Source organism: Zasmidium cellare (genome assembly GCF_010093935.1).
Source record: "Zasmidium cellare ATCC 36951 unplaced genomic scaffold M409scaffold_3, whole genome shotgun sequence".
Taxonomy (NCBI): domain Eukaryota; kingdom Fungi; phylum Ascomycota; class Dothideomycetes; order Mycosphaerellales; family Mycosphaerellaceae; genus Zasmidium; species Zasmidium cellare.
In genome coordinates this window covers 1,170,019-1,181,725 of record NW_022986947.1, presented here as the reverse complement: position 1 = coordinate 1,181,725, position 11,707 = coordinate 1,170,019, and the positions used below count along the sequence as shown (strand labels likewise).

General features: G+C 55.8%; 5 protein-coding genes across 5 annotated transcripts; 3 read left to right on the top strand and 2 right to left on the bottom strand.

Moving 5' to 3' along the window:
- Positions 1-753: 753 nt before the first annotated feature.
- M409DRAFT_17758 (uncharacterized protein) lies at positions 754-2,007 on the top strand (the record flags this gene model as incomplete). Its single annotated transcript, XM_033804203.1, has 4 exons — positions 754-842; positions 891-907; positions 961-1,301; positions 1,351-2,007. 4 exons carry the CDS (start codon positions 754-756, stop codon positions 2,005-2,007), a joined length of 1,104 nt encoding a protein of 367 aa, XP_033673415.1.
- Positions 2,008-3,627: 1,620 nt separating this feature from the next.
- On the bottom strand, positions 3,628-5,103 carry M409DRAFT_50209 (uncharacterized protein; the record flags this gene model as incomplete). The annotated part of the gene is made up of 3 exons (XM_033811480.1): positions 3,628-4,023; positions 4,061-4,149; positions 4,422-5,103. The coding sequence occupies 3 exons, from the start codon at positions 5,101-5,103 to the stop codon at positions 3,628-3,630; spliced, it is 1,167 nt and encodes a 388-aa protein (XP_033673414.1).
- A 232-nt stretch (positions 5,104-5,335) lies between these two features.
- Positions 5,336-7,155, top strand: M409DRAFT_50208 (uncharacterized protein; the record flags this gene model as incomplete). Its single annotated transcript, XM_033811479.1, has 4 exons — positions 5,336-5,504; positions 5,710-6,459; positions 6,510-6,746; positions 6,797-7,155. 4 exons carry the CDS (start codon positions 5,336-5,338, stop codon positions 7,153-7,155), a joined length of 1,515 nt encoding a protein of 504 aa, XP_033673413.1.
- Positions 7,156-8,044: 889 nt separating this feature from the next.
- M409DRAFT_17756 (uncharacterized protein) lies at positions 8,045-10,253 on the top strand (the record flags this gene model as incomplete). Its single annotated transcript, XM_033804202.1, has 2 exons — positions 8,045-8,446; positions 8,502-10,253. The coding sequence occupies 2 exons, from the start codon at positions 8,045-8,047 to the stop codon at positions 10,251-10,253; spliced, it is 2,154 nt and encodes a 717-aa protein (XP_033673412.1).
- Positions 10,254-10,625: 372 nt separating this feature from the next.
- Positions 10,626-11,526, bottom strand: M409DRAFT_35599 (uncharacterized protein; the record flags this gene model as incomplete). The annotated part of the gene is made up of 2 exons (XM_033810421.1): positions 10,626-11,190; positions 11,243-11,526. The coding sequence occupies 2 exons, from the start codon at positions 11,524-11,526 to the stop codon at positions 10,626-10,628; spliced, it is 849 nt and encodes a 282-aa protein (XP_033673411.1).
- Between the last annotated feature and the right edge of the window lie 181 nt (positions 11,527-11,707).

Genomic DNA, 11,707 nt, shown 5'->3' with positions numbered 1-11,707 from the left:
AGCGACGGGCAAAGTCCTGACCATTGGAGGAGTTGGCCAGATGACAGCATACACTTCTGTTCGCTCTTCTCAAGCTGCAAGTCTTTGACAGACATCAACAACACCATGAGAAGCGTTGGTTCATGTCGTCCGCCTCGAGATGCTGTCTTCGTGCTAGAAGAGGTTATAGCTGCAACGACATGTCTGCACCCTGTAAAGTCGGAAGGTGGACAGTCTATTGCCCTTTCTTGTCTCGAAAGACGACTTCTGCACAGCTCGTTGAATCGCAGAAACATCCACACTTGCCAAAGCGAGCAGCGTGCGTAGTCTTCATTAGATCTGATCTCCCCTGTGCCTCATCTTAAGTCTTTCCCCTATAGGCAAATCCAGAAACAAGGCCAGGAGGGTCGTACTTCAAGCAAGGGACTGAAGTCCCTCAAACAATGAGATGCAGCTGCAGTGTCGTCTCCCAGGTGTCTGTATAAAAATCTCCGAATGGGACAGATGGTGTCAGACATCTGGTCTCACTGACGGTGCATCTTGAGACGCCCAGCTCACACAGCAGGCGCGACATTCATGTTGCACAGGATGTCGAGTGCAGATGTTTGTGGAGGCCTTCTCATCTCGTCACGTCCGCAGAGTGGAAGGAGCGCCCATCTGTCGGCGGAATCTCGGCCACGCTAGCGACGCTTGGACATTCGCTCCCCTGTCCAACATCATGGATCCTTCTCTTTGCACAGATGGAATGCCGCACATGTTATTAGCGACCACACGATGATACCAGCAATCGAGCCCGTGATCACCACGGCTTTGATCTTCGGTGGCTGCTGCACCAATGTCTTCGCTCTCGAGGCGATTGTCAAGTGAGACGATTCTGCAGACCTCACACGCATCGCTGACACATTACCCAGACTTGAATCGAGCAGTGGTATGTTGTGCTCTATCTCACCGCGGAGGGAGGTCAAGCTCATTGAACGCCAGGCTTGATCATTACCTTGACGCAGTTCGTGTTGACGACTGGTCTTGCTTATCTGACGCAATTCGAACCTGGTGCGCCGTTGACAGTGCGTCCGACCAAGGTGCCGATTTCAAGATGGGCATTTATCGCGTTCATGTTCTTCAGCATCAACATGCTGAATAACTGGGCGTTTGCCTATAACATCAGTGTTCCGGTGCACATCATTTTACGCAGCTTTGGCAGCGTCACGACTATGATTGCAGGGGCTCTTCGAGGCAAACATTACAGCCCATTGCAAATCTTCAGCGTCGTGCTTCTCACATGCGGCGTCCTCATCAGCGCGTGGGCTGATTCAGAGAGCAAGGTGAGCCATCACGAAAGCTTCGCGACCTTTGTACTGACTTTACCTGCAGGGCAAGTCAATGTCCGTTGGAAGCAGTGCCTCGACATGGGAATTCGCCCAAGGTCTGGGGATTCTGCTCATAGCCCAGTTTTTCTCTGCATTCCAAGGTGCATACACAGAAGACACGTACGCGATGTACAAGGCAAGCTGGACAGAGAATCTGTTTTACTCGCACGTCCTCAGCTTGCCACTCTTCGTACCTCTTGCTGGCACACTCCGAGACCAGTATCGGAAGCTTGCAGCAACGCCACACGTCAACGTGCGACAATATTTGGCGGACGACCTGGGAGGAAAGGGCTCCCTCGCTGCTGGGGACAACGTTCTCGAACTTCTTTGTGCATCGGTTGAAACAATGCCTCAGGGCCTTTTGTTCTTGCTCACGAATGCCGTGACCCAACTGGCGTGCATATCGGGGGTCAACCTGCTCTCCGCCAAGTCTTCTGCGGTCACTGTGACGATAGTGTTGAATATTCGCAAGCTGGTGTCTTTCATCATGAGCACGCTCCTGTTTGGACACCAGCTGAATGCGAAGATGGTAATCGGGTCGGCTTTGGTGTTTGGAAGCGGAGCATTATATGGGTGGGAGACCAGTTGGCGGATTCCTCAGCAAAGGAAGAAGGCCAGAGAAGCGGCGAATGGAGCGGTGTCGTCAAAAGAGAAGAAATAGACACATAAACTCCATCGACAGCCTTTTGACATCCGGGATCATGCCATCACTTTTCTCGCGATAATGGCGGAAACGTGATGTTCCACCATGCGGGAAACACTCATGCTGCCATCCTTGTGCATGGCCGTCGTGGCTTTCGGATGTCTGCATCGTTTTTGCCTTCTGGAATGATGGCATCGGGCGGAGACTCGAGTGATTACATTTCACTCGCACCACATGGACAACGACAGGTCCAGGCCGGCAGCCACCGTCAACGCTCGCAAGTTCGCGATGAACAGGCACAGGTGGCATCAACAACAGCCGCCTATAGGAGCCGATATGAGATTGACGTGACTCGACACCAACGAGGCAAAGAGCATGACAATCAGGTTGGGTGCATTTCCGTTGACCTGCTGCTGGCTAGCATGCTGCATGTCTGGCATTAAAATTTCGCGCCATATGTATGTCGATCAATACCGTGGCCATGGTTACTATCCACGAGTGCTATGGCACGTGCAGAAGAGAGGTGTGCAATCAGCCGTTTCTAAAACATCGCGTAAGACGTTGCTTGAAGTGATGGAGATATGTGAGTGGCAAGCGAGCCTATCGGTCTCCGGCAACAGATTGCGTGATGCCCGTTCAGAAGGTTTTGGACAGTCGTACAGGCACTTTCCCAGCTACCGGGGTCTTGCAGACGGCGCGTACAGCAGCAGTCGTTCTTTGTGCGCCTGTCTGGTCGACGAAGACACAGAAGCCGCACGGGGACGAGTGTTCTGCCCGGCTGCAACCACCACGATTCTCGTCATTTCGTTCACCAAACAAGCAGGGTCCGCGGAGTCAGCAGCAGGTTTTCTGGGCTGAGGGGCTGATCCGAAAAGGGATCTCCACAGGATCTTCCCTCCACAGCGCGAGCCATGACCAGACATCGGGAAAGCGTGAGAGACGCTACGGCGGCGGATCTTATTCACCTTAGCGGATGGGTCGAAAGTGGTGCAACCGACGACCGGGCGGCCAGGCCTGCCGATTTGCTGGAGGTCCTTTCCAAATCGTGGATATTCACGTGCCCTGGCCCTCGACAAGCCAGCGCCTCGCTGAGCTCGCATGGTCGGATGAAGGACCTTCCCCATCTGGTCATGCAGCGAAGCCTCAGCGGCGGTTGACTCGTGGTACAAGTGCGATGAGGCTGCCGGGCGCTCAGCTGATTTGTTTGGAGTTTGACGAGCTGGGCGCAGACGATGAGTAGGAGTGGCGAAGGGAAAGCGACAGGGACAAGAGGTGGTAATGTGGGCAGCGAAATTGGGCCGTTATCTTAGTTGCGCTCCCCCTTGTGAGATTCCTGTGCGACACCCGAAGCGAACGGCGACTTCCGCGGTCTGCTATTGCAATTTCTGGCGTGGCTCCTCGACATATCGGAGGACGCGACGGCGACAAAGCCTCCAGCGCAGGGCGAGCGAGATTACTATTGCTGCTGCGCTCTGCGCTATACGCAACGGCGAGGTGTTGGAGCCATGGCATGGCGTGGCCCTGTCGTTGCTGGCAGGCGGGTTTGCGGGACGATTGGATCCCTGCGCTGAATGCGGGCGAAGATGTGCAGATCCTTGAAATCTCGTCCACGTGTGAATAACTCGTTAGCAGCGTCGATCAGTGCTTGCGATTGGAGATGCCGCCCCCAAACCTGCAATCCCACGCCGACGTCCAAGCTGCGGCGGCGGCGTGGTAGTAGTCGTATGTAGTGGACGGAGCCGCTGCGAGGATGCTCGTGGCATTGCTCTGTCGTTCCTCCCCCGTCGTCACCACCACCACCCATTGACAACCACCCACCCCTCCGTCGCCCCATATCATCCATCGCACGGCGCGGCGTCTCCTCGCAAGTGACACACTGCCGTCTGGCTTGACAGCAGCGGGCAGGCAGGCAGGCAGGGTCGCACCGAGACACAGATCGGGGGACGGCTCCAAACTCATGCAAGGCACTGGTCGACAGAGACTGGCCCGGCACAACGCGAGCAGCGTGCGATCATCGACGTGCGAACTCAGTCGCTAGGGCGGCAGCGTATCGCAGACGTGCGTTGCACACCTCGTTGCGCCCGAAGCCGGGTTGTCGCTGCTTCTGAGTTCTGCGTGCTGCGCTGCGTGCTCCAAGGTTGACGGTTGAGTTTGCCAGCGCTGGGCCAGAGTTACAGTAGCAACTCTAGCGAGCGGCAGCACCAACCACGCTCTGCTCGCCACCCGCCAGCCATTCATTGATCCATTCGTCTGGCGACGGCAGCATCATCATCACCAGCAGCAGCACCTCGCCAGCTGGACGTCCGCGCCCACCGATACCACGGCCAAACGACCAACGTCTGCCGCACGCAAGCAGCTGTTCCGGACCCCAACCAGCCAGCGTCTGAACCTGAACCTGAACCTGATCTGAGCCCCAGCGATCATCCGCTTACACACCGACCGCACACGTGCCTCCACCACTCGACACTCGACTCGGCGGCGCGTGGCACTCCCGAGCGACTCGACTGTCCACTCTCTCCAGCTGCTGCAGTCTGTCTGCAGTCCGCCGTACCTCTCCGCCCGTACCTCACTCCAATATCTCCACCAGCGCGCTGCCCTGTCTGTCTGTCTGGACCGCCCGTTGACTGACTGACCGGCCGCCCGCGCCAGTGTTACGCTCGCCCACTCCCTCTCTGCCGTCGCGACTCGCCCACCCACCCACACGCACACCACGACCGCTGCCCACCCCTCCCCAACGCTCCCGGAGACCTGGCTCCCGTCCCAGACATCGTCGCCGCCGTCGCTGCGACTCGTGCTGCCCGCTCCGCGAACGCCTGCAGCCCCTTCCGCTTCGAGCCATATCCTGACGTCCCTGTGCGAGTGGCCCCACGAGAGCCCTCGCTGTGCGCGCTGGGAACCGACCTCCCTTCTCGTGCGCTCATCAACGACGCTGTCCGCTTCCCTTGCACTCCATTCCCACCCACACGTACGTTTATTCTCCGACCAGAGGTGCACATTGCGATCCCGCACCGCACCACGCTGCGTATCTGAAGCTAACGCGGAACGCATAGCAGCACCAGCAGCATCCTCGTCCGCTCGCCTTCTTCGCCCCCGACCTTGACACGCCTGTGCCATTCTTCCAATCCCGCTGTACGGCTTGCTTCTTCTGCTGCCCTGCCTGCGCGCGCGATCTGCACCAGCCATTGCGCGACTAAAGCCATCGTCGCCGCTCGGCACTTGCCTTTGCACGCTTCAGCTCACCTCTCGCTGTCGCCTCACGACCACCACCGCCGCCGCCGCCGCCGTCGGCCTTGCTGTACTCGCCGCCGACCCATCCTGAGGGAGAGCACAACCATTTGGTGCCACCATGGCGTCCCATCCTACCGCCCAGCAACAGCAACAGCAGGCTCACCTGCCCTCCATCAGCAGCCTCACCAATGGCTTGCCGCCGTCCGCTCCCATCTCGCCCGACCAGCAATCCGCCACTGACTCAACGCGAGACTCTGGCACCTGGCCGCAGCCGCACAACAGCAAGCGTGAGTCGTCTCCACTGCCTCCAGCATTCCAATGCCTTGCTCCAGTGGCCTAGGCCCACTACCTGACTGTGAAACACCTTCATGTCTAGCCTAGCATTCCATCCAAAGCCACTGTCTCCATTGTACTCGAGTCCGGCTCTTCTGCGAACACCTCGCACTCGCTGCCATCCCCCCAAGCACAACATGCTGACCACCAGGCGAACAGACAACTCAGCCAACAGCGGGCTGCAAGTGCACACGTTGTTGAACCCTGACGATTCGCCTTCTAGACACTCAGTACCAAGCACACCGCAGTCTGCCCGAGTCCCCAACTCTGCTCAATCTGCTGGTAGCGCTCTGCCGTCCATCAACCAAGGCTTCCAGGACGGATCTAACCGGGACAGCTACAACAGCCTGGGACGCGAACTCAACCGCGACAGCAGCTACAGCGCAAGTAGCTACAACCGCGACAGCCTAGGACGCGAACTCAACCGAGACAGTAGAGACCTAGCTCCACAACTCGACTCGCGGCGGAGCAGCGTTGACAGTCGCATGCACCAGGGCTTGAACAACCTCTACATCAATGGGCCAGCATCGCCATACGAAAGCGCAAACACATCGCAGGTGTCATTAGCTGCCAGTCTTCGTCGACCCAATGGCCAAACTCCACTATCACCGCTCAGCTCGCGAGCGGGTCCTCGACAGAACCAAGCACCTCGAATCGCCCCTCCCATCATGCCAGTTGGACGAGGCCCTGGCGTTCCTGACCCTACTGCTGCAAAGCCAACCCAAGGTTTCGCATGGGCTTTCCCAGACAGCGCGATTCCAGAGGAGGAACGGCGAGGATCAGATAGCGGAGAGTCAAGTCTTGACCAAGGCATCTCGAGACAGAACAGCTTTGCTGCATCCTCGGTGCGCAGCAGCATCTTCTCAACTGATTCTCAGATGCCCACCGGGCAGAGGAGGTTCGACGAAGGTAAGTGTGGTTACACTCTTGTTCATGAAACAACGCTGACCTTGATTCAGACTCAGCCACTACCCACCATCACACGATGCAGCATCGAACCATTCAGAGCCTCCAGAATGAAGGCCTCCCCGCGCAAGGGGTAGGCAATTACAGCCGAACTCCAGAACTTCGCGTCAGCCACAAATTAGCCGAGAGGAAGCGAAGGAGCGAGATGAAGGATCTGTTTGAAGAGCTCAACAAGGCAGTACCCTCGAATGGTGGTACAAAGGCTAGCAAGTGGGAGATACTCACGAAGGGTATGTTCGATCAGGAAGCCTTTTCCAGGAGCCATGCTGACACGTAACAGCCATCGAATATATCCGCAGCACCCAGCTTAACGAACGCAACCTTCACTCGGAAGTTCAACGCCTGCAAAGAGATTCGGATTACGGCCGCGAAGCGCACAAGGAGAATGAAATGCTCAAGACGGAGGTTCAGGTTATGCACCAACATCTGCGACGACTTGATCCGCAGGCGCCCCATGTCTATGGCCACTTCACGTCCCAGCTCAGTCAACAACAATCGCAATCGCAGACGAACGGGGCGTCTGGCATTTCACTGCCCCCACTCAACCCAGGACAGAGCAATGGACAAGGACCAGCGCCTTTTGGCCAAGTTCCCGCAGCCGGAGCTATGACGGGTGTTGAGTACGGCTACGGAAGATAGCAACATCTGGCGCCATAAGTCAACACTACGTTGCACGAAAGAAGGGGATACACTGTTGAATTTGGAGGATCGGAAAGCTGGGGATCTCACAATACGTCCTCGTGTGCGGGTTCGTTCTCGACAAGTGTCTCCGGCAAGGCGTCTTGACTCTTAAAGCTCTATACCATATTTGCGGATTGCTTTTACGGAGGGGGATGGGAAGGTGTCGGAAGAAAGCAGCATTTCGGAGTTGAATGGTTTGTGCTGGAGGTTGCTCACGCTTCGTCCGCCCGGCAAGGATGGCTTTATGAAAAGATGGCGGACCGACAGCACAGCAGCACTTCTGACTGCACCCGGCGGCGATCTTGGGCGTTTTTACATGGCTGCATCGATTTCCAGATCAAAGAGAGGGAGGGACTATGGCTGTGACATATGTATCTTAACTTAGCATTTGCGAGGGGAAAGGCGACCCCGATGTTGCTCGAATGAGACTATTATTGGTGATTGACATATGTTCCATCTCTACGAGGCATTGTCCTAGCCAGGAGCATTCGCTCTGGGCTTGGTGGTCATAGAGGCGAATGAGATGTCGCTTTCTTCCTGTCCGAACGACACAACCTTCGTCCACTACCATCACACGACATGAGCTACAATCGTCACTTTTGTCTCGTTGAATGTCGTCACTCGTTTTCGTTTGCATGTGCTAGCAAGATCCCGAGGCGATCGACGCTGGGGTGAAGTTGAGCCTCAGAATTGGGGCTGTCTGCCTGAGGCATACATTCTGACGATAGCACCTCACCTGCTCAACGCATTCTACCACCGCCGACATTACTTCCTCGAACAAGCAACAAACCTATACGACACGCCGATTTTGGCTAGAACGCTCATTTTACCTATGTAGCAGCTGGTCATGACTGCGCCGCAAAGCAAGAAGCCGGACGAGCCCGTGGGCAACGACTCGATGGACTCGGACAACGAAACGGCCTCGAGGACATCTGCCGACGTACAGCGCCACGATCGCGACACTATTGAAACTGAAGAGGAGGCTGAGAGGTCGTTGGCGGGAGACCCAGAGAAGACGCAAGATGTAGGCGGGTTGGCGCATATCTTTCGGCGGGACGGAAACGAAGGCGATCATAAACGGAGTCGGCGGCGACAACGGAAGGCGGGACGGCGCTCTAGGGGAGGTAATGATGAGAGTGAGCTGTTGTATAAGGTCGAGGAGGGTGGTCGTTCTTCTAGTGCGGAGAGCAGTGCCAACTCTAGTGAGGCGGATTTGGGGAGGATTAGACAAGTGCATGCGAAGCGGAAGGTGGGTTGGACAAAGTAACAATGCAATGGATAAGTCTGCTAATAGGGCGAATCAGTCATCCAAGTGCTCGCGTGTGAGCAGATTTGCTGCTATCTTTGTTGGAATCACGGTGGCCTTCCTTGCCCTGCTCTTTGGCGCATACAAGGCGACTCGCTCCACCGAGACCGTCGAAGAGACGAAGCCGACCACTATTGCGAAGACAATGTCCAACGGTACGCATGAGTTCGCACCTACGACAATCCTTATCTCCCTAGATGGCTTCAGAGCGGACTTCCTACACCGAGGACTCACCCCTACACTTGGATCGTTCATCAAACAAGGCGTATCGCCGAAGTACATGAACCCCTCCTTCCCGAGCTTGACCTTTCCCAATCACTTCACTCTCGTCACTGGAATGCACCCAGAGAGCCATGGCATTGTGGGCAATACTTTCTGGGACCCGATCATGGCACAAGGCTTCACCTACCATGACCCGACCAAGAGCATGAAGCCCGAGTATTGGAATGCTGAACCCATCTGGGAGACGGCTGAACTTCAAGATGTGCGCTCAGCCATTCATATGTGGCCTGGCTCGGAGGCTCACATCGGCACGAAGGAGCCGGCATTCGTCGACAAGTACAAGGGAGATGAGAAGCTTGAGAACAAGGTCGCTCGCGTGCTTGGCTGGCTTGACCTGCCTGGACCGAACGACCCTGGTGCTTCAGCGGAGACTCCACGACCGCAGCTGATCTTGAAATATGTTCCAAATGTCGATTCGGACGGCCATGCGTATGGTCCTAACTCTACCTATATCAGGTCTACCATAGCTGAGGTGGATGGTGTGCTGGGGGCGTTGTTCAGTGGATTGGAGGAGAGAAATTTGACCAATATCGTCAACGTTGTGGTGGTGTCAGATCATGGCATGGCGACCACATCCAATCAACGACTGATTCAGCTCGAAGACCTGCTCGATCCAGACCTTATCGAACACATCGATGGCTGGCCATTGTACGGCCTCCGACCGAAAGACCAGTCTAAGGAACAGCTTGAGAAGCTCTACCAGGAGCTGCTCTCGAAAGCCGACCTACCCCAGTACAAAGGCAGTTTCGACGTCTATCTGCGAGACAAGAACATGCCCGAGCGTTACCACTTCACCAAGAACAACCGCATCGCCCCTCTTTGGATCGTTCCCAATCCAGGCTGGGCCGTGGTCACGAAGGGCGAGTTCAACATCGAAGACGCCCTGTCCAAGGACGAAGACTACAACCCTCGCGGTCTGCACGGATACGACAACGAGAACCCGCTCATGCGCGCCATCTTTATCGCCAGAGGTCCGGCATTCCCTCACGCTGAAGGCAGCCAGGTCGTCCCATTTCAAAACATCGAGGTCTACAACATCATCTGCGATTCCCTCGGCATCGAGCCGAAACCTAATAATGGAACGATCCGACTTCCGTTCAAGACGATCGGTCTGCACGATCCGAACGAACATCCTGACATCCCCGATGATCCACCAGATGTCGATTTCGGAGCACAGCTACTCCCTCCTGACTTACCTGGCGTCGAGAATCTCCCCCCGCCAACTATACAAGGTTCTGACCCGCCCCCGGCCGCAGAAAATGGCCAAGACGAAGCCTTCAACCCAACACCATCGAACGACCGACCCGTCGTGGAAGACGGCGAATCCCAAGACGAGCAGGATAAATCCTGGGTTGAGTGGATCAACGGTAAATTGAAAGACGTCAAGGTCTGGGCGACGGGGCTATTTGGTGGGACGAAGGAGGATCCTCAAGAGGCGGAGGAGACGCGGCATGGTGAGGATTGGTAGAGATTGATGGGGTGGGGGATTGTATGAGTTGTGAGGTTTGTCGCTGGACTAGGTGGTTGTAGGATTGATACCCTGTTTTGTCTTTGCTGGCGTTTTTATCTTTCTTTGGCGATTGTGGGCTTTATTGTTATGATGAGATGACTAGAATGCTATGATAGAAAAGCCATTGTTATGACCTGGCACCACGGGTTTTACTTGAATTGTGAGAGTGTCCCTCCTTTGATGGTCTGCCGTAGGGTGAGTAGGGGTGAACTTTCACAATCTTCCGTGTAGCATTACGAACTCTTGGACTATCACTATTCGAGACTCGAGCTCCCAAAAACAATCACATGTCTCGTGCCGACCATCCACTGTACCCATCGCTATTTCCCCTCACTCCCCCTTCGGATAATCCGTACTGAAAGACAGTTCCTTCTGCTCATCCAACAACCTCAACGTCTCCTCACACTTCCCCCTAATCACCGCCTGCGCATCACTCCCCAACACAAGCCTCACCGGGACCTTCTTCCCAGCACCCGCCAAAACATCCACAATCACCTTACACCCCTTCTCCACATCCCCGGGCTGGTTATTATCCGTCTTCTCCAACGCCCTCCGTACATCGCCCACGGCCGTGTCGTCGTAATCCTCAATCCGCTTCTGGGTCGAGAACCTCGCGCCGGGGTTGAGGAACCCGCTGCGGAAGTAGCCTGGTTCGATGGAGATGACGTGGATGTTGAAGGGGGAGACTTCTTCGCGCAGGGATTCGGTGAAGCCGGTTATGGCCCATTTTGTTGCGCAGTAGATTCCTGCGGCTGGGCTGCCGCGCCAGGAGCCTAGGCTGCCGAAGTGCGCGATTGTGCCGGATTTTTGGGCGCGGAGGTGCGGGAGGACGGCGCGGGTTAGGTTGATTACGCCGAAGACGTTGACGTTGAATTGGTCGTAGGTTTCTTGGTGGCTGAGAGTCGGGGTTAGTTGGGTGTGTTTGAGAATGGAGTGTGGTGACATACGTTGCTTCTTCAATTGCTCCCTCCAAGATGTAGCCCGCAGGGTTGATGAGTATGTCAATTCTGCCGTACACTTGCTGAGCTTTGTCGACAATTGGTTTCAGTTCTTCGAGGGGATGGGTGACGTCCAAATCGAAGGTGACAGCTCCCTTGTCTTTCAAGTCGGAGATTTTGGACGAGTTGCGGGCAGTGGCGATGACTTTGTGGCCTTGCTTGAGAGCTTCCAACGCGATACCCTTGCCGAAGCCGCTCGATGCAGCGCCGACGAAGAAGACGAGTGGTGCCATTGCGATGGTTGCTGCTTTCAAGATTGGTGATTGTTGGTTGAGTGGAGGAAGAAGAAGAAGAAGTTCGAGGACCAGTGGTTGGAATTTGAAACCTTTTTGTGCTGAGTGCTCTTGCCGTCGTCGACTTTGCTTTCCGGAGAAAACAGGGTCTATTCGATCTTAATGCCGTCGTTGAGTCGGA